The sequence below is a fragment of the Haliaeetus albicilla genome, chromosome 19 (assembly GCF_947461875.1).
Source record: "Haliaeetus albicilla chromosome 19, bHalAlb1.1, whole genome shotgun sequence".
Classification (NCBI taxonomy): domain Eukaryota; kingdom Metazoa; phylum Chordata; class Aves; order Accipitriformes; family Accipitridae; genus Haliaeetus; species Haliaeetus albicilla.
Genome location: NC_091501.1, coordinates 19,250,951 through 19,269,322, shown reverse-complemented (window position 1 = coordinate 19,269,322; position 18,372 = coordinate 19,250,951). Strand labels below are relative to the sequence as shown.

The window sequence follows — 18,372 nt, the reverse complement described above, 5'->3', positions numbered from 1 at the left end:
CCTGTAATGATAAGATACCCTAATTTTTACAAATTATCCCCAGGGACATTTGTCAGTGCTGTCTGAAGGATCTGTAATTAGCACTGAAATGCATTTGTCAAAATAAATCAACATTTTTTTTTCCCCATGTTTGTTTGTTTCCTCAGTGGGAGCTTAATTTAAGACTTTTGAATCAGAGGAAGCCTTTCTCTTGACCAAAACTCATTAACCCTCCCTATTCATAAATTTGGAGTGCAGAAGGGACCATTAGATCATCCCGTCTGACCTCCTGAGCAGCACAGGCCATGACATCATAGCTACTCCTGCACTGAGCCCAGAAAAGTATGTTGAGAATAACACACATCCTCCAGAAAACTACAGCATGTTTGTGGGTAGAAGTAAAGTCTTCAGTTGGATCAGCACTTTTTTGGAGTAGAAGAAAAAAAAGAAAAATTGTTAAACCTTTGTTAAAGGAGAAGAGAGAATCCATCACTTTTTTGTTTGCCTCTGAATTTTTAACCATCTAAATGTTAAAATTTTTGGTAGCAATAACTAAAGTATGGACAATGTTTTCCTTGAATGCATGCTTTTTGTCTTTCTTATGTTGTACTATGTCTTGATGGTCCTAGCACATTCCCTTCAATGTTAACCGATAACTCATCGGTGGTCTGAAAGGAGAGTCCTCAGCCAGAAACCTACTGAATTCTTAGTATTTTAAAATATTTCTTTTAATCCAAGCCCCTTGGTAATGTGTCCTGACTGTGAGTGCCTCAGCCTCAGTGGCTGTTTCTCTTGGACAGCACTGATCTTGTCTCTGCGGGCTAAATGTCTCTACACCGTCCAATAAGGGAATGTGGGAACATATTTTATCTTTACTGTCCAGTTATCACATGAGAAATCTTTTTTTTTTCAAGTTCAAAGAATTCTTAAGGGGAAGTAGGAAACATAATTCAGAGAGATAGTGCCGGGAAGCATTATTAATATTCTAGGGGTATTAGAAATTCTTGCCTGTCAGCTTAGATTAGTCTGGATGTGATGTAAACACATATATGGAAAATGTATTATAACATAAGCATTTGGGGGAGAAAAAGTTAACTCTCACCTGGCTATGCAAGTAACCCAGGCAAGAAATTGGGTTTAGAGAAGTGGGAATTTACTCTGTCATTTCATATTTCACTGCCATGCATCACACACAGCAAGAGTGTCCCCCATCAGCTTGACATGAAGAACGATACCTTCCTGTGAAGGACACTGTCCAAAGCACCCGGGGAGCCACACCGCTTCCCAGTCTGCTCCTGGAGACAAGTCACCAACCCAGGGCACTGACACCAGGGTCCTTGCTGCCTCCAGCCCCAACCCTGCATCCGCGAGCCCCAGCATCACTCGCCATCGAGTCTGGTGACCACAGCTCCTGCAATCAGCCACCACCCAGCTCACCGCGAATCCCCAGCATCATGTCCGGTCACTGCAAGCATCAGGAGACTAGGCTGACGTTGTAGGATGCCGTGCTGGAGCTACAAAACCCTGTTGCTAATAGTAGCACAGCACAAAATCAGAGTCTAGCAGGACATGATTTATTGCTTGATGGTGCCTTCCAAACCCCCACCAGTGTTTTGAAAATATCAGGCTCCGCAGAGAATATAATTTGTCAAAAGTAATGAAAGCTTTGTTCCTTTCATCATATAATATCTAATGTTTTTTCCTCCAGTCAAAGTTCCTTTCTGGTCTTGGACTAACTACTTTTTCAGCTTGCAGCAACAAGCATTTGCTAATAATAATCACTGGAGAGCTTGGAAACTGGTTTCACAAAATGTCCTCAATTTTAGTTTGTGAGGGAAGAAAAGATAGGCAGAATTAACCATGTTTTTTCAGTCGGCAAGAATGGTGTGTGTGTACTGCTTTCCAGATGGAAAAGCAAAAGCATGATTCCTTGCCTGAACTTTATGCAATATAGATAAAGGCGCGTGCTTTTGTGAGATACATTCGAGACGGCTGTAAGGTAAGTCCTGTGCCTCTGAAATGACCTGGTGGACTACAGTAAGACATGGTGTTAGGGTAAAGGCCTGTTGCATACATGAAGTATTAAATAAATCTGAACATACTTCTGGCTCTCTTGCTGTACAATGTCTTGAGTATCCCAGAAAGCTTGGGTAAACCCTTCTGTGGGTGGAGCCAAGCAGTTGTATTCACAAGGGCAAACTGCTGTGGTGCAACACGTGCCCATGAAGCAATACTCAGGAGGGGGGTCGTTTTACAAGGCCACAGTGATGCCAAGTGTCACGGAGGGGTTTAAAGTGTGCCTTGCAGCAGGCTTTAGCGGGGCTTGGTACGCAGAGCAGGATGCGGCTGGGTGCACAGGAGGGTGCCCAAGCGGGGTGCTTGGAGCGGGCAGGAGTGTCACGGCCCTGATGGGAGACCAGTGGCCACCCGAGCAGCTGTGGCAGCCAGACAGGCTGCCCCAGGGCACCCGAAATATACCCGTTTTTTCCTCGTTGAGTCACGATCCCACTTCCATTAGCTTTTAGTGCTTAGGTGCCTATCCTGCTTGTGTCTTCAGCAGCCCTGGTTCAGCCCAGGCTCGAAGGGCAACGCCGCTGCCTTGCCTGCGGCGCGGACCACCCTGGCAGCCCAGCTCAGCCAGGCGACCCCCCTCCAGCAGGCAGCCCCAAACCCCACCTCGAGCCCTGTCTGACTCAGCAGCGCTCTCCTCCGTGCCGCGGGCACTGAGGGCTCCTCCCTGGAGCCAGGCTTTCGGGGCTCTGGGCAGCACTCGACGACCGTGCGTTGCACGTCCTGGCCAGGCTTGGCTGCAGCTGGGGGTCTCCAGTGGCCGGGTTCACTGCGGGGTTTGACGGCATCGCTCTGGGCAGAGAGGAGAGGGAGAGCCCTTGTGCTGGTGGTCTGCCGGCCCTCCCGCAGAGACCTGATCTACCTGCCCTGCTCAGGGTGCACCGATGCCAGGGTCCTGCCTCTGTCCCTGGCTCGCACCAGACGTTTCAAAAGAGAGCGCAAGAACTCCTGAAGGTGACAGCTGCGGAATAACCTGCCAGCAGGGAAACTTTCCTCCAAATCCTATTACTCAGAGGTTGGCTTCGGCCCCGGAGCTTTATATCCCCTGTAAGCACTGTCTGTGTTTGTTTGCTCCCTATGTCCCCACCACGGTAACTCTGAATCTTCTGGGTGTCCAAAGAGAGGACAAAGGGTCTCACTGCTATTTTTCTGTTTAAAATAGGGAAGTTCTTTAAGTTAAGGCTAGAAAGAAAAAATAAAGTGCAGTCCCAGATAAAATGCCTGTCCTGGAAGGACTTTATAATCACTTTTCTACTCTTAGGAAATAGTTTTGCTCCCCAGCAACATCTGCCTGGTAGGCTGGTCAAAGAGCCAAAGTATATTAAAGGCCTGGAATAAGCGATGTCGAATAACACAGTTCCAGTTACACCGTGTCACAGGGGGATGGGAATGGTAGGGACACAAATGTGTGTGAGGAGACAGCAGTCAGCCAATGCTTATACATTATTGCTTCTAATTTTCTAAATCATTATCAACGAGAGAGATAGATGGTTAAATGCCAGCATGAACTATCAGCAGTATTTCGTAGAAATCTCAACTGTTGTTCTTAACTTGGCAGTGTACTTTAAACACAGAAAACTTCAAATTTAATATAAAGCCTCTTTCACCTGATAAAGTTGCCAGGGTGAATAAATAATTAAACATATTGAACTGGCCAGGTCTGAAACCCGTCCTTCAGCGAGGAACGCAGCTCCCAGGCCCAAAGCCTCCCCACTGCTCTCCACAACCAGCTGGGCGGCTTCTGCCGCCGGCCTCTTCCAGGACTGAAAAACTTGCTCAGGAAAGGGGCTTTGCACTAAGGGGTTTTCTGCAAGGAGCAGGAGCACAGCATATGTGAACGTGACATTCATGACACAAGGGTCTGCCTTGTGTATCTGTTCAGCATCCTTGCATATGACTGAGGTGTCTTAGTGTTATCTCAAAATACCAATATCCCTGTAATAGCCTCACGGGAAAGAGAGTACAGTAGGTGTGAAGCAGAGAGAGAGATGAAGGCAAAATAAAAATTGGAAGGAAGAATGTACTTAAGGAGAAAAGGAGAAAATGGTTGTGGGTAAAAAAAATCTCAGCTGAAATACTGAAAGAGTATTGAGATGATATAAAATTATTACTCAAAGGACTGTGGAAAAGGCTGGGATACAAGAAGGACTAAGAGTATAGAAGAATGAATGCAGAATACAAAGGAAAAAATGGAAAGAAATAGGGAAAAATCAGAGATGGAAGAAATCATTGTTTTCATTTTTTTATTTTGTAGAAAATTTGCTTTTGTACAGCATCTGACTTACTTAACCATATATCAAACAGACAGCCTCAAAGAAATTCACAGCCCTGGAAATGGAGGCCAGAGACAAATTGTATATGCTTTGCTCTGACTCTTCTTGGAAGCTACAGATGTTCATTGTTTGGACACACAATGGACAGATTAATATCTCCACATGTTCACCATCCATCCTTCCACAACATTAATGGATAGGCCAAGGAATGAATGCTTTTAGCAGAAACTGCAGTTTCTGCTACTGCTTCGGATGAAGTATTTTGTCAGTGTTCATGGCCGGGAAGGCACCTGCTCCAAATGTAGGGACCCTACACCACAGAGCAATGCCCCTCCGCGCCACCACCCAACATGGCACGAAGCCTGCAAACCATCCATATGAGTGGTGATGAACTGACTTCCAAAGAGAATGAGAATCCAGCATTGCTTTTGACTATTTTACCTGATAGGAATAATAAATAAGCAAATATTTAAAATTACAAAAGTATTTAAGTGATTGAGTGGCTCGAAGAGTCAGTACCAGGATAGCACTTCTCTTGAGCCACAGACATGATAAGACAATTTTTATAAGAAATTCGAACAGGAATTTGTCCATAGTTATACTTCTTATTCACAGAGGAAAAAAGCATGCATCAACTTAGCATTACCAAATGTGATACAATTAGTTGCCATACATTTATTTATTCTTGTAGAAAAACTTGTGATGACATTTTTGGGAAGGCCCTAAATAACAAATTCCCATTTTAATTTGAAGAGAAAAGCTGCTTACCACCAGTTCTCAATGCCATATCATATAAAAACACAGGTGAGACACTGCTGAAAAATAGCAATTCAGCAGCAGCACCCAAGTCCCCCTGAAAATTTTTCAGATAGTTTTGAAAAATACTGTCTTTAATATTACTGGCATGGTTCCCTCTCATTCCCACTCATGAATTCCCACTGGTAAAAAGTAACCTTCTGCTGAAGCAATCTCAATCCTACAAAAAATACTGTAAGTGAAGGAAGTACGCTTGTTGTCTTCAGTGTATGAATCTATAAGAGAAAACAAAACAGGATTTGGTCTTCCACCAATATGAAGAGGATGATAAAGAGGCGTGTGCTTTTTTCAGCTTGACTAATTTCAGTGAAATGGATGCTCAGGTGGCAGCCAGGAGGACTTGAGTTTCTCAGCTTGGGCTACAGCTACATTACAGATGCAGGCTGTCCTGCAGTGGAGTATCTCATCCTGAGAAGTAGAGCAGTGCTCTGCAAGAGGCCGTGCCGTTTCGCTGGTTTTTCTGCCGGTGCTGCCTGGGATTTTCACTTCAGCTGACCCGAATTTGCTCTCCAAATGCCTTTGCCATAAACCAATAGAAAGAAAGACTTGGAAAACTGAAGGTAAGATACTAGCTCTTCTCCAGTGAAATCATTGAGGAATTTAGCTACTCCTTTCAAGAGAACAAGGAATTCACCCCAAAAAGATCGATATCCAAATATCCCCCACAAAATCTATGGGAGCTGTTGTAAGCAGCAGTTTTGAAAAAGCACTCACTTCTGCCTGCGGGCAGGTAACCCACTTACATAGGAAAGAACCACATTTTGTGACAGCCAGCAGAAGAAGATAAGACAGAGACCCTTGATGGGAAAAATACGATTTAAAAAATTAGCATGCCATTAAAACAAGTATAAATACACATTATATTACATGAGTGAACTGTGTTTTCTTTAGTGTACATGCCATTTTTTATTAATTCATACACTAAGTGCTAAAGTGTTTCCTAATGCCATTAGGTGGTGCTTTCAGTAAGTAATAGAATAAATAGTTCTTGCACAGTTCTTTTCTGCATCATGTTCTCATTTTCTTAAGTAAAAGAAAATTTGGACAAAACACCACAGGTGCCTCCTCCTCCTGAAGCCCACCGACCTTGCACAAAGCTGTGTATCACGTTTCTGAGGCACTCTGGCTCCCCTCGGGCGTGATAAACTGCACTTTGGGCACGATGAGGGAGGGATTGGTTCTCCGCATGGAGTTGCTCCTCCGAATGGAGTTGTTTCTCCTCATGGAGTTGCGTTTCCGCAGGGAGTTTTGGTGGGACAGCTCGCTCTTCTGCAGGGTCTGGATGAGAATGGACGGCTTCTCGTCGAGCTCTCGAGCACTGCAACGTGGTGCTGCCACTTTGACGGTGTTGCCAAACTTGGAGTAGTCGACTGCGTACACGCCTTCCTCTTCGGTGACGATGGGCACAAAGCGGTGACCCCACAGGATCTCCTCTGCTATGTAGGAGGTTCTCGCCTGTGTCGTGATGCCAGTTGTTTCTACGACTCCTTCAAGTATCACGATGAGCTCCAGGTCCTGGAGCGCCAGGTCAGCAGCAGAGATATCGTAAAGAGGACTCCGCTTGTCTATGACGTGACAAATGATTAAGGGAGCCACAAGGAAAATATTGTTGCTTTCAATGGGGTTATCCACAGGGATATCTACTTGGTGAATGGGTATAACTTCTCCTTCAGGGGTCGTAGTCTTCCTCACAACCTGAATTCTCACCGAGGCACTAATGATCATGCTCTTCCTCAGGTCTCCCACTCGAAACATGAAGCAAAGTTTGCCATTTCGAACTGCAATGACCGCCTGCCGGCTGAAAATTAAGGTCTCAGCCCGCCTGTGAGCTTGTGCGGTTTTCATGAATATGCAGCCCAGCATGACAGCGTTGATGATCAGTCCCACAATGTTCTGCAGAATCAAGACCGTGATGGCCAAAGGACATTCCTCTGTCATCATCCTGCCCCCAAAACCAATGGTCACCTGAACTTCAATGGAGAAGAGGAAAGCGGAGGTGAAAGACCTGGAGAAGAAGATACAGCACAAAGTTAACTCTAAGGACATTGAACACAAACTGAGAAGCTATTAACATATACTTTCTAGAAACAAACTTAAGGACCTATTTGTAAAGTCCTGGTACACTTAAGTCTTCTATTAACACCAGCAAAAGCACTGCATGCTTGGTGACTCTGTTTCTGTATGATTGGTGCAGTATCTGATGGTGACAGGGAAGACCTCAGAGCCTGAGCTCCTAAAAGACCATCTGTAACTCTAGATGACCCCAAGAAGCTGGCTAGATCCTCTGTTCTTGGTAATTGGTAATTAATTGGTAATTAATACATGCTGCCCACTGTATTAGTCGCCAGTGCTGTAACACCTGGGCTTTTCACCTTCTCAATCGCCTGAAGCCCTTGGTGGAGAGCGGTGGTTTGGCAACAGCGAGCAATCAGCTGAGATTCTTCCACCAGCCTGTGCAGGGAAAGGAAACGGGGAAAACTGCAGCACATCACTCATACTACCTGAGTCGTGGCCCCCTTTAGCAGGATTTCCTGGAGGGAAAGGGGACACTCCCAGGCTGGTGACACTTCCCAAACCCTTGCTCGCCTTGCGACTGAGCCCGCACGATCAGGCTGCAGAGAGGCCAGTGGCCTCCACGGTCCCCTCTGCACATCCTGGCAGGAGGACAACGCTGTGACCCAGGGTTTGGGTTTAGGTCACTGCCGTGGCGAGACTAGCTGGAAAATTTCAACACAGAAGTGCACTGTAGAAGTGCGGGTTAAGTTAAACGTCCCTAATATGCTATAGTGCTGAACATCAGAGGATGCTGTCCACAAACATTCCAAAATACGTTATTTATAGTAGTCCACAATGTCATATCCCCTGTATATACCAGGGTCTTTAATTTCCTTTTATAACCAGACACATCCTTCCCCAACGTCTTTTATGTCTAAAATCAGTACCTTGGGGTTTATCTGGTAGACTTGCAGCACATGGAGTCTCATATGAACTAGTATCATAGTCACCCTTTCAACACAGTGCAATCCACCAACATTTGGAGCATTGCCCTGCTTGACATGGCTTTACCTATGGAAAATATGTCCTGCCCACGAGGATGATTCTAAACCGTTCATTGGGTTTGGTTTGCTTTTCAATTAATCTGCTTTTAAATAAATTTTTCTTTTTTTTCCTAGCCATATTTTCAGTGAACCTGGGGTCATGAGGAGACATTTAAATAGCATAGGCAATATCTGGGGTAATTTTCTGTAGAATGAGAAAGTTCATCTTTCAGAAAACCAGCCAGTCTCTGCAGAGATATCTTTTGAAAGAACTTTGCCTTTTTTTGCCTTTTCTATTTTTTTAATCTTTGGCAGATTCCCTTGTATTGAGGGGTTTATTTTTACATTTCACTCTGAAGAAATCAGGGACAAAGGAGTTAATAAATAGAGTCCATGGAATGTTTTCTTATGCTAATGAGTATTTAGTTACACCCAGAATGAAGCTTCTGGTTTAAACTTAATTCAGCTTAATTCAATTTAAAGCTCTGTGGAGTAAATATACTGATTTCCCTTAACAGTACTCCTTCTTAAAAAAAATAAGAAAAGAGAATCCACCCTTTTACAGTGGAAGTAACTGAAGCAGCAAGTCTGTATAGCATTTTGACCATGTGAAGAGGGGGCCAGAAACTCCAAATCACACCATTCCCAGGTCCTTCCCCTTAGAGCTGTGTTACAGTTTTCCCCTTTGGATAATGTTTGCTTCATGTGGCAAAGAGCTGTGAGACTTAGAACTTTCTGCAGTACTTTGAAAACTTGAAGTGCCGTGCAAGTTCTAGGCACTGGTTAAAATTTCCAAAACCAGGTTTCCCAAAAATCTGTAACAGCACCTACCCAAAAAGAAGGCTCTCCTGAAATATCTGTGGGCCTAAATCTCAGCAAAGTAGGTTAAAAAATATTTGCCATTATTTTGGCATACATAGCGTTGTGATATTAAATATATTTTACATCCAACAACTCACCATTCTTAAAAATGTCAGCAATCATATCGCTATTTCACGACTTTGTCCAAAGTGGCAGCCAGATTTAACAAGACCAAGTATTTCACTATGAAGGGAAAAGATTTTCCGTGGCTTGGCCACGGACGCTCAAGCATCGAGCATCGTGTTCTTTGTCAAGGACTAAACCAGAAAGTTACACCAATTTGTTTGCTCTGCTTTTTCACACCCTTGCAGGCTGTCCCCGCAGCAGAGGTTAGCAGCCACCCTAGGAAAGCCACCGGCGTGGGGCTGCCGCAGCCGGGGCTACGGGGAGGGAGCGAGGGACAGAGCCGCGGCCGTGGGTCCGCCTCGTCCCAGTAGCACGAAGCCCTCGGCAGCTGGCTCAGGCTCTGCGGGGTGGCCCAGGAGCCCCGTGGGGAGCCCCGTGGGGTGGGCCAACGAAGCGGAGAGATTATCCCGCCCGGCTGACCCCCAGCGGGGTGTAGCTGCTTGCTAATTCAGGTTGGACAAATGCCACGAATCCCAGAAAGGCCGGGGGTGACACCCCAGCGGGGGCAAGCTGGGTCATGACGTCTCATTTCAGAGGCGACTGCTTGTGGCCAGTTAATGGAAAAGAAATAAGACAGCATACCACCACCACCCCGCCCCAGCTCCCCAACCTAGTGAAGGTTAGCTTGGAAAAAATCCCCATTTCCTTTAGCTTGGAAAATCCCCATTTAGCAAAAAGTGTCAAAGCAAAGGGAGAATGAAGTCTCCGCTCCCTTGTGAGCCAGATACAAGGTCCCTTCAAACTTGGTGAGGTGCCTCAAAACTACGTGCAGGAGAAAGGAGAAAAGGGAAGCGGATAGTCTGATGTCTCAGTGGAGCCTGCAGGCCCCCCCAGTCCCTCACAGCACTGCAATGTGTAAAGGCAGCTGGGCTGGGGCAGGCTGGTGGTACCGAATCAGGATTTTTCTGCTTAAAAACCTAGTGCTATAAAAAGAGATTTTACCGATGACGAAGCGGTCTTACTGCTTACCCCACCTCCAATTAACAAACACGCTTCTATTCTGTGTATGCGTGTGTCAGTTTATCAGTGCCTCGAAAATTGTCGTGGCTTTGGGGATGGAGAGTAAAATACTTTAACAGGTGACATTTAATCTAGTAGCCCCTTAAGCTTTCACTGTCTGACACACCATGCACACTGCGGAAACTGTTCTTTTGTCAAACTGCTGGCCTACGGCTTCATCGAGGTATTTCGAAGCCCCCCATATTTAGCTGTCTGGAAAGACGTCTTGTCTTGCCCTAAGTGGCTTTCCTCTTGCTAGCCCGGCCTGACACCCGTGGCTGGTACGTTGCCTCTCAGGCACCGCTCGTGGGGTGGCCACCTTTCCCTGGCGCGGTGAGTGGCTCGCACCACGCTGGGGATGCTCCCGCTGCCGTAGACGACGTTACAATACATATAACACATACCCACTCTTGCAGCAGGCTCTTATCTCGACAGGCAAGGTATGTTACCCACAGAGTGTGGAGACACATGAAAAGCAGCAGGTCTCCCTCTCTTTCAGATCCTGTAAGGAATCAAAGAAATCTACAGTACAGTATTTTCCAAGCCCAGAAGGCTTGCTGAATTTACGTAATCTAGAGGAAAACACTGCACTTTTCAACTGTCTCAACCAAACGCAACGGTTCATGTAAAACAAAAGCTGCATTTTAGGCATCGGCAGGACAGCAGGCAGCTCCGATCCCCCCCTTTCTTCATCCCACCGACCGTACTTTACCTGACACACGTCACGCACGGTGTCCACTTCGTGCTGTTTGTAGTGCTCTCTGTGCTAGGGTCCATGTCGCCGTGGGCAAAAGCCACCAGCCACCACATCATGGCAAAGAGCAGCCAGCTGCACAGGAAGGACATGGTAAAGATGACCAGCGTGTGACGCCACTTCAGGTCCACCAAGGTGGTGAAAATGTCTTGCAGGAATCGCCCCTGCTCGCGGATGTTCTTGTGTGCCAGGTTGCATGCCCCGTTCTTGGCGATGAAGCGGGCTTTGCGCGGCCGGTCTCGGATGCGCGGCTTGCGCAGGTTCTCGGCAGCGATCCGTGCCAACACGTACTCTTCGGGGATGATACTCTTCCGAGCCAACATCTTCCTGCCACCATAGTCCACTCGGTGAGATGCGAAATGGGGGGTGGTCCCTCTAGTGCGTCTCTGCAGGGCTCACCCTACCCTGCAGAAAAAGAGAACCTCATCAGATCTGTCACCTACGCGCTACAGCAAGAAGCCCCGGGTAGGTAGCCCCCAACAACAACCATTACATTAAATGTCATCGTGTGACTACTTATTCTACAGTGCCCTCCCTCCTTCAGACCGTCCTTTTTTTCTGAGCAATTGATATCGGCTCGTAACAGAAAGGAAGGATGCTGTTTCGACACTCCTTGCAGGAAGGGAGGCTGCAGCACAGTCTTGCAAACTCGGTGTAAAGTAACGTGACGTACGACAGGTCGGTTCCTCGGGCTGTTTCTCCAGGAGACAGCAGTGCCCGGCTGGGTACCGCAACACGGAGCGCTAAGTTATTCGCATCCTTCGGGACCTGGAGAACCAGACCGGACGGTCTGAGCCACGGCTAGTGTGCGGAGGGGCCGTGGAGACTCATTCCCTGGGGCTGCAGCCCCGCAGTGCGGCCAGGACCCTGCCGAAAGCCGCTGCCCAGCCCCGCCGAAGCATCCCAAGACGGAGCGGAGCTGGAGGTGCGGCAGGCGGGCGGCGGCGCTCCCCGGAGCCGGCGCTCGCGTTTCCCCTCCGCGGCTCCCCTTCCTTTCCGCGATCGGGCGGGGGGAAACCCTCCCTTTATTCCCAGACTTTGTCCCCAGACGGGTGACAGCACAAACCTACGGCTCCCCGCCGGCTGGCCCGTCCCACCGGGGGAGGGCAGGTGCTGCCTGACCCCCCGACGCTTCCCAGGGACACCCCCCTCCCCCCCCCGCCGCCACTTACCGCAGCGCGGCCGGGCGGAGCGGAGCGGGGCGGAGCGGGGCGAGGGGGGGGCGGCCGGTTGGGCTCCGCAGCGGCGGGTCGGGCCGGGCCGGGGCCGCGGGGGGCGGCGGGCAGGGCAGGGCGGCGTGGCCGGGGCGGTGCGGGGCGGTGAGACGCACACAGGCGCTCCCGTGGGCGCAGCCGTAGCCGCGGCCGGGCGGGCGGGGGGGCACCGCGGGCCGGGGCCGGCAAGTTCGGGAGGCGTTGGGTCGTGTCTTTTCCCTAGGGAGCTGGCTCTGGCTGGGTAGGCAAAGCCCAGCCCCGGCTGCGTTGCTTCCTCCGGTAAACCGGGAGTTGGGGCGCCTGAACTTCATTTTTTAGCTCGGATCTCGGCGAGGCAGCTTGCAGGTGGAAAGCGACACACGTGCGTTAAGTGTTTGGATGGAGGACCGAAGGCGGAATCTCGTGGCCTTTGCTGCTTTTGACAAGCTTAATTACCTGGTTCTGCAAGAAGAGAAAAAAAGACGTTCCTTTTTATGGTTCACAGCTCTCGTTGGGCACAGGGTCGGGCCCGTTATAATGCTCGGCTGGCGTAACGGGCGTTGGCAGACGGGTGTTCGTGTACGGGATGGGTATAGGAGAAATTACGCACAATGGCAAAAACCAAACAGTGAAATCGCAGAAGTTCATTCTTTTTCCCACAGGTCGAGGTTTACAGTTTTGGCTCTCGTGCTTAATGGAAACTTGCATTCTTGGAAATTGCAGCTTTTTTTCCGAAGTCTTAGGGTTTGTTGTAGGAAGAATAAACAGTACATCAACGTTATGAAAGATCTAAATTTAGATTTTAATGAAGCAAAGTGCAGAGATTTCATTGTGTCACATTAACTCCCCCATGTCCAAGGAATGCGTGTGTGTACAGAAGGGACGTTTCTAAACTTTCCTGCATATCACTCAAGCGAATGACCTATATGGTATAAAATTTATACAGAACAAGATACCTTCCTTCTTTCTGTAAACTAGAGAAAGAAAGAAAGAAACGCTTGACAGGCCTGCTGTGATCAGGAAGGTTTTAACTGTATTCAGGCTTGGAAAAATTGAGAAGGCGCATTTGACAGGCAGTATAATCCTCAGCTTGAAGATATCCACCCTGTTGAACACATGCACGTGCTCAACTTTAAATAGATGAGTGATTCCTGGAAACTTTTCTAGCACTATCCTTTTCTAATACCAGATATCCAGTAGTCAGAAAAGAGCCAGACTCAAAGCCCCAGTCATATTAGGCAATTAGCTAAACATTTGTGTATGAAATTAACTTTAGGCAGATGACCAGCTCCAGTCTGAAAAATCAGGATCTAAAACAATTGCCTTTAGATTCTAACCAGGCTCTGAGTACACATACATTATAAAGTCACTCGGGTGGGCACCTGCAGGATCAGCGTCGTTGGTGCTAGCTATCGCACTTCATGGGCTGGGCTTGGAGAACTCAGGACGTTACCCTGCTACAAATGGGGTGGCAGAGACTGGTCTTGAGGGGCTGACTCATTTGTTTGATGCAGCCTCCAAAAGTGCATCTCACTTGGGTGTAACTACTGAAAATAACTGATTTAATACACGTGAAAAAAAATTCCATTCCCTTGTCCTTTTTTCCTTTTCCTCGTCCTTTCTCCCTTTTAGCTCCTATGAAGTATTTGTTCCATGCTGGGGCTAGAAACAAGACTGATATTCCCCAGTATGGCTGCTAGCTGCATCTCAAAAAATGAAGAACTGCCTGGGAACTGCATGGAACCCCCCCCTCCCCTTTTTCATAAGATCATTGAATTGTATTATTTTGCTTCTGACACAAATTTACTCATGTCAGATGCCCAATTGCACAAGTTTCCTCTGAAGTTATTGAAATCCACAGCTTTATAAACAGGGACACAGAAACACCAAGAAATGTCACTTTTATTTCCTTGCCACCTTAGAGCATAACCCAGCACTGCGGCTGTATTGAGCCTCAGCCCCTTCTCACCCTGCCAAGGCCCCTCAGCTGCCCGTGTGCTCCTCACCCCATCTCTGCTGGCAGTGACTGGGACTGTGCGACACATCAGCGTGTGGATTAGCAGCTAGTCTGGCAAAATGCATCAAAATCATCTTTGAGGGCAGGTGGGAGTAAGGAGGGACCTTCCTCAAGCTGGTCAGGTGGAACAGAAACCGCTGCGAGCGAAAAGTGCTCATCAAATCCCGTCTTTCCATCTCCACCTATTCAATACTGAAAGAACTTACCCCTCACAGGAGGGGATGCCTTCCTCCTCTCTTACGCTTGACATTTGCTTTGAGAAAGCCTGCTGGGCCATGACTACTGGGATGTGAAAATTAGGAGCACCAGAACTATTCCCTTGTCCTGGTTAAACATTATGAGACATGCTTTTGAGCACAGCATCCACTTCCCCAAGTTACAGTGTATGAATATGCTCTGGAAAGTGACAGCTACTAAAAATGTTCCCCTTTGCCCTTTTAAATACTTGCTTGGTTGCCACATGCACATTTAAGCCTGAGATTTAAGTAATAGCTGGGAAAATCTCCCAAAATGTCTCCTAACCCATTTTGTAAGGAACATAGTGTCTGAGTGCTGTGAACACAGCCTTTTTGGGCAAAAAATGATCAGAATTGATGGCAGGTTTGGGTCCAGTTTTGTTACGGCCCATCATGCATCTCCCTTCTTGCTGTTTCATTTCCCCTCCACCCACAAGAGTTACTGATATTATGGTAAATATCACTTTACAATTATGCCTATCTAAAAAAGGATTAAGTAATGTGCTTAGACATGAATCTGAAATTTCCACATTATAGCTGTGTCCAGCCCCTTTCAGAAAATCCTGCTTCGTAACAAGTTTTGTTTGAAATTCTAATCTTAGCTTAGAGATAGGATGACTTTGCAGGCGTCCAGAGATGTCATGCACTCAGCACGAGGCTTCCACAAAGACACAAAGCTGATAAGCCATATTCGGATAGCATGGATGAACTCTTCCCCAGCTGAACTGGCAGTAGATCCATCAAACATGAAAGAGCAGAAACTGCAAACTAAGGGCATCTGTTACCCTGAACCAGCTTCTTTTTTTTTCTGTTTCATGCAAGAGCAGCAGAACAAAAATAGCCTTTATCATCAAAATACATGTAACTAGTGCCCCTCATCCAATATTACTAAGTTACATATTGAAGTTTGTAAATGTTCTGTGGGTTTGCTGGCAGAGAGGTTGTTTCCCATTAAAACTATCTGGTTTGGAAATGATGCATCAGCCTTGTTTGATGAAATCTGGTACTCTGGCTTCTCTGTGTGTGTCAGGCTATGGGGTGCAGGCTATCGACCGCCTGCAAAGCTAGCAATATGTTGGTAGTTCTGTAAATCTCTGTTATGGCACTTCCAGTGCTGACAAATGGGCTCTGGTGCATTTGTCACCAGGAGTTTAGTATTTTCTATCCCCCTGCATGTAGTCACCAGGTAGCAGATGGGGTGATATGTTGTGGTTTAGCTTCTGCAGTTCAGTGAGCTGATGGGCTCTGCTGGCCACATCAAAGGTATCCCTTACCTTTGTATCTGCTCCCTGCGTAGCACAGGGAAGGAGACCCACACCATCTTGGGTGAACTGTCTTCACTGGCTGTATCCCCTAGAGCATGTCCTTAGCTCTCCAGGCAGGTCTGAGCTTGCTGTAGTTCGAACAGCGTTAGGCTGACTTCAGACTAGCTCTGCTCGCAGCTGGCTCCGTGGGCTCGGTGGGCAGCGATGCTCCAGCCAAACCCGTCCAGAGCTGGGCCCCTGCTGCTGCTTGCGATGCAACACCTGCTCCTGTGGGCAATCCGAGGAAGAGCTGCTGTCCTTTGTGGGCTCCCCTGGTAGTGCAGAGGGTCAGCACATGGGCCACCAGCACGCACCCGTGAGAGAGGGCCGGTGCTACAGAAATGCGTGCAGCCCCGGAGCGTGCGAGAGCAGGCAGGGAACCATTTTGGGCTGGGGCTGCGGCCCCTGGCCTCCTGCACGGTCAGCAGTGTGGAGGGAGGAGGGGGAGAAGAAAGGACAGATTATCACACCCAAATTACATGGTTCTTACAGTCATCTGATATATGAAACCCAGCGTCTTTTAGCCTCTGTTTCCCTAACTCCACCTCTGCTCCAGGGACATGCGTGAGCCAAGAAAGGGGTTAGTTGAAAGAAATGCCTTGTGCTCCAGGGTATACCTTATATTCGCTCTCTGTCATAAGCAAGCCCTAGCCTCATTTCCCTCTAGAGATGACCACATCATATTAAATCCTTGCGCAAACCCCAGCAAGATTTCTTGCAGCCCCACACTACTTATCGATCTCCCTACCTTTGTCTTTAATTCTAGCTGTGTGTTTGTTTCTTCCCAGATGTCTCGCTTATAGTGCAGGCTGAAAACCAAGGGCTGCACTTTGCTGAGCCTCAGTGCTACAGAAACTCAGCCTGTCACGATGCCTCCATATCAGGAACACTGGCACCGCTTTTACCCAGTCCACCTTCTAGGTCATGGTATCCCTGACCAGCAAAGCTAGGTAATCCTCTTGTTTTTCAGTTCACGGCAGATATTAGCTCCCACATACTTCAGTTTAAGCCTTAGCTCAAAGTACAGAAATACTGGACTGTCACATCTGGAACCTACCCAAGTCAGTCGCTGCTACAGTGTGAGATGGCAATAGTCAAAGCGGTACAGCCTTTTTCTGATACCTGATGCTCTGAAGTACGTCTGTCACATTACGTGCCCCTTCTGGAGCAGGAGTTTCTTCTAAGGCTCTGAGAAGAGACAAGTTTGGGATTGTTTCTTTGCCTCCCCATGCCGTAATTTATGGAAAGGCTGTAAATCAGTTTCTAGGTAGGTTGAACACGGTTATAATAAGCCTCGAGCTGTGTTGCTGATTCACTGGAGTGTTCTTTCCCTTAGGTGCTTCTCCCCTCTGGCTCGCTGGCTTTTTCCCTGATGACTTTTTTTCCTGTGGAAGGACTGGCTGCTGATTCATCTCTCTATGATGATTCTCATTTCTGAGTTTGTGGGCCAGACCAACCTCAGAATAGGCTGAGATGTGAACTCTTTACCTCCTGTAACTGGTGGTGATGTGGATAGTCCTCTTCCCACTCTTTGCCAAACTCTTATGATCAGTCATCCGATGGAGGCATCAAATGGTTTAAGTTCACTGACGGGTGACACCGCAGTGTAGGAGGACTTCCCACAAGCTCCTAACCTGCAGCACAGTGCCAAGGTGGCTTCCTGCAGCTAGGGTGAAATTGCTGGTGGGAAGCTTTAGTGCTGTACTTCATATCACCAGGGCATTGGGGAAAAGGTGAATGAGGGTTTGGACTCCTTAGCACCTTCCTCTTGCATTCCTCCATTTTTTCCCCATAGGTCTACCCATAGCAGACTACACTTAGAACAGCAGCGCTCTCTGAACATCTGAGCTGCTCCCAAACTCAAGAGAGTCTCAAAGCAAGGTCTACTAACCTACTCTTCAGCAACCAGGCACGGCTCTGAACTTTCCTTGGTATCATTGCCCTCTTCCCTCTGCTCAGTCTCATCTTGGATTTCCATACAACATTTGGATTTTAAGTCTTGTTGGGCAGGGATTTCCTCACTAAGTGATATCTCAAAGTGTCTAATACCTGAATGTTTTAAAACATCTTCCACTGCAATGTTGTTTCTCCAATTCTTCTATGGCAGGGTTTTGGCTTGTGTCGGGTGGCACCCTCCCACCCAGTAACCAGGCACAGCTTGGATGTGGGATGCCCCAAGCATGGTCCAGAGACTGGTCTAAATGCACAGGATGGACAAGGCAACCTTATTTTGGGACAGCTGTGCTTTTAGACACATGGATGCTCTCACAAGTCGGCTGTGCCACTTTTCTCATTTTATTTAGCAGTGTAGGCAGAACCTAAGAGTTGGCTCTGGGAACAGGTAAAGCTGCCTCTGGTGGCAAAGTGCTGGAGGAGCGAAACCCCCGAAACTAAGAGAGGGTATGTACTCCTATTGCTGGGACAAACGATAGCTGCCATTTCTCTCCTTTTCTTCTGGTGTTATCTGGAGCAACAAAGCCAGGTATTGAGGGTATCAAGGGCCTTTCATTCCATCCTTGTCCAAATTGCTTATTCCTCTTGTGTAGCAGGAGCCAGAAAGCTTTTGGCTGGCTTCAGCCTCAGAGTAGTGTAATAGAATTTTGTCTCCTCTTCTGAGAAGCCTGGAGCTGGCTCAGAGGGCTGTACCACCAGCTGAAGGAGATTTGTCTTCTGATTTGTGAATGGAATTTTTTTCTATCTCTATCT

General features: G+C 47.6%; 1 protein-coding gene across 3 annotated transcripts; it reads right to left on the bottom strand.

The window, feature by feature from the left end:
- Positions 1-4,275: 4,275 nt before the first annotated feature.
- On the bottom strand, positions 4,276-12,066 carry KCNJ8 (potassium inwardly rectifying channel subfamily J member 8). Of its 3 annotated transcripts, none has more exons than XM_069806651.1 (3): positions 11,983-12,066; positions 10,875-11,321; positions 4,276-7,143 (listed from the first exon to the last, which is right to left on the bottom strand). In XM_069806651.1, exons 2-3 carry the CDS (start codon positions 11,237-11,239, stop codon positions 6,243-6,245), a joined length of 1,266 nt encoding a protein of 421 aa, XP_069662752.1. In that variant the 5' UTR covers positions 11,240-11,321; positions 11,983-12,066; the 3' UTR covers positions 4,276-6,242. The 3 variants fall into 3 exon arrangements, with proteins under 3 accessions (XP_069662752.1, XP_069662751.1, XP_069662753.1); XM_069806650.1 differs by lacking the exon at positions 11,983-12,066 and adding an exon at positions 11,590-11,968; XM_069806652.1 differs by lacking the exon at positions 11,983-12,066 and adding an exon at positions 11,410-11,569.
- Positions 12,067-18,372: the final 6,306 nt, after the last annotated feature.

Excerpts from the sequence above, each read along its gene's own strand:
- KCNJ8 (XM_069806651.1), bottom strand. The coding sequence starts at position 11,239 with ATGTTGGCTCGGAAGAGTATCATCCCCGAAGAGTACGTGTTGGCACGG. Across the intron at positions 7,144-10,874 it reads CCGTGCGTGACGTGTGTCAG|GTCTTTCACCTCCGCTTTCC; the intron begins GTAAAGTACGGT and ends CTTCTTCTCCAG.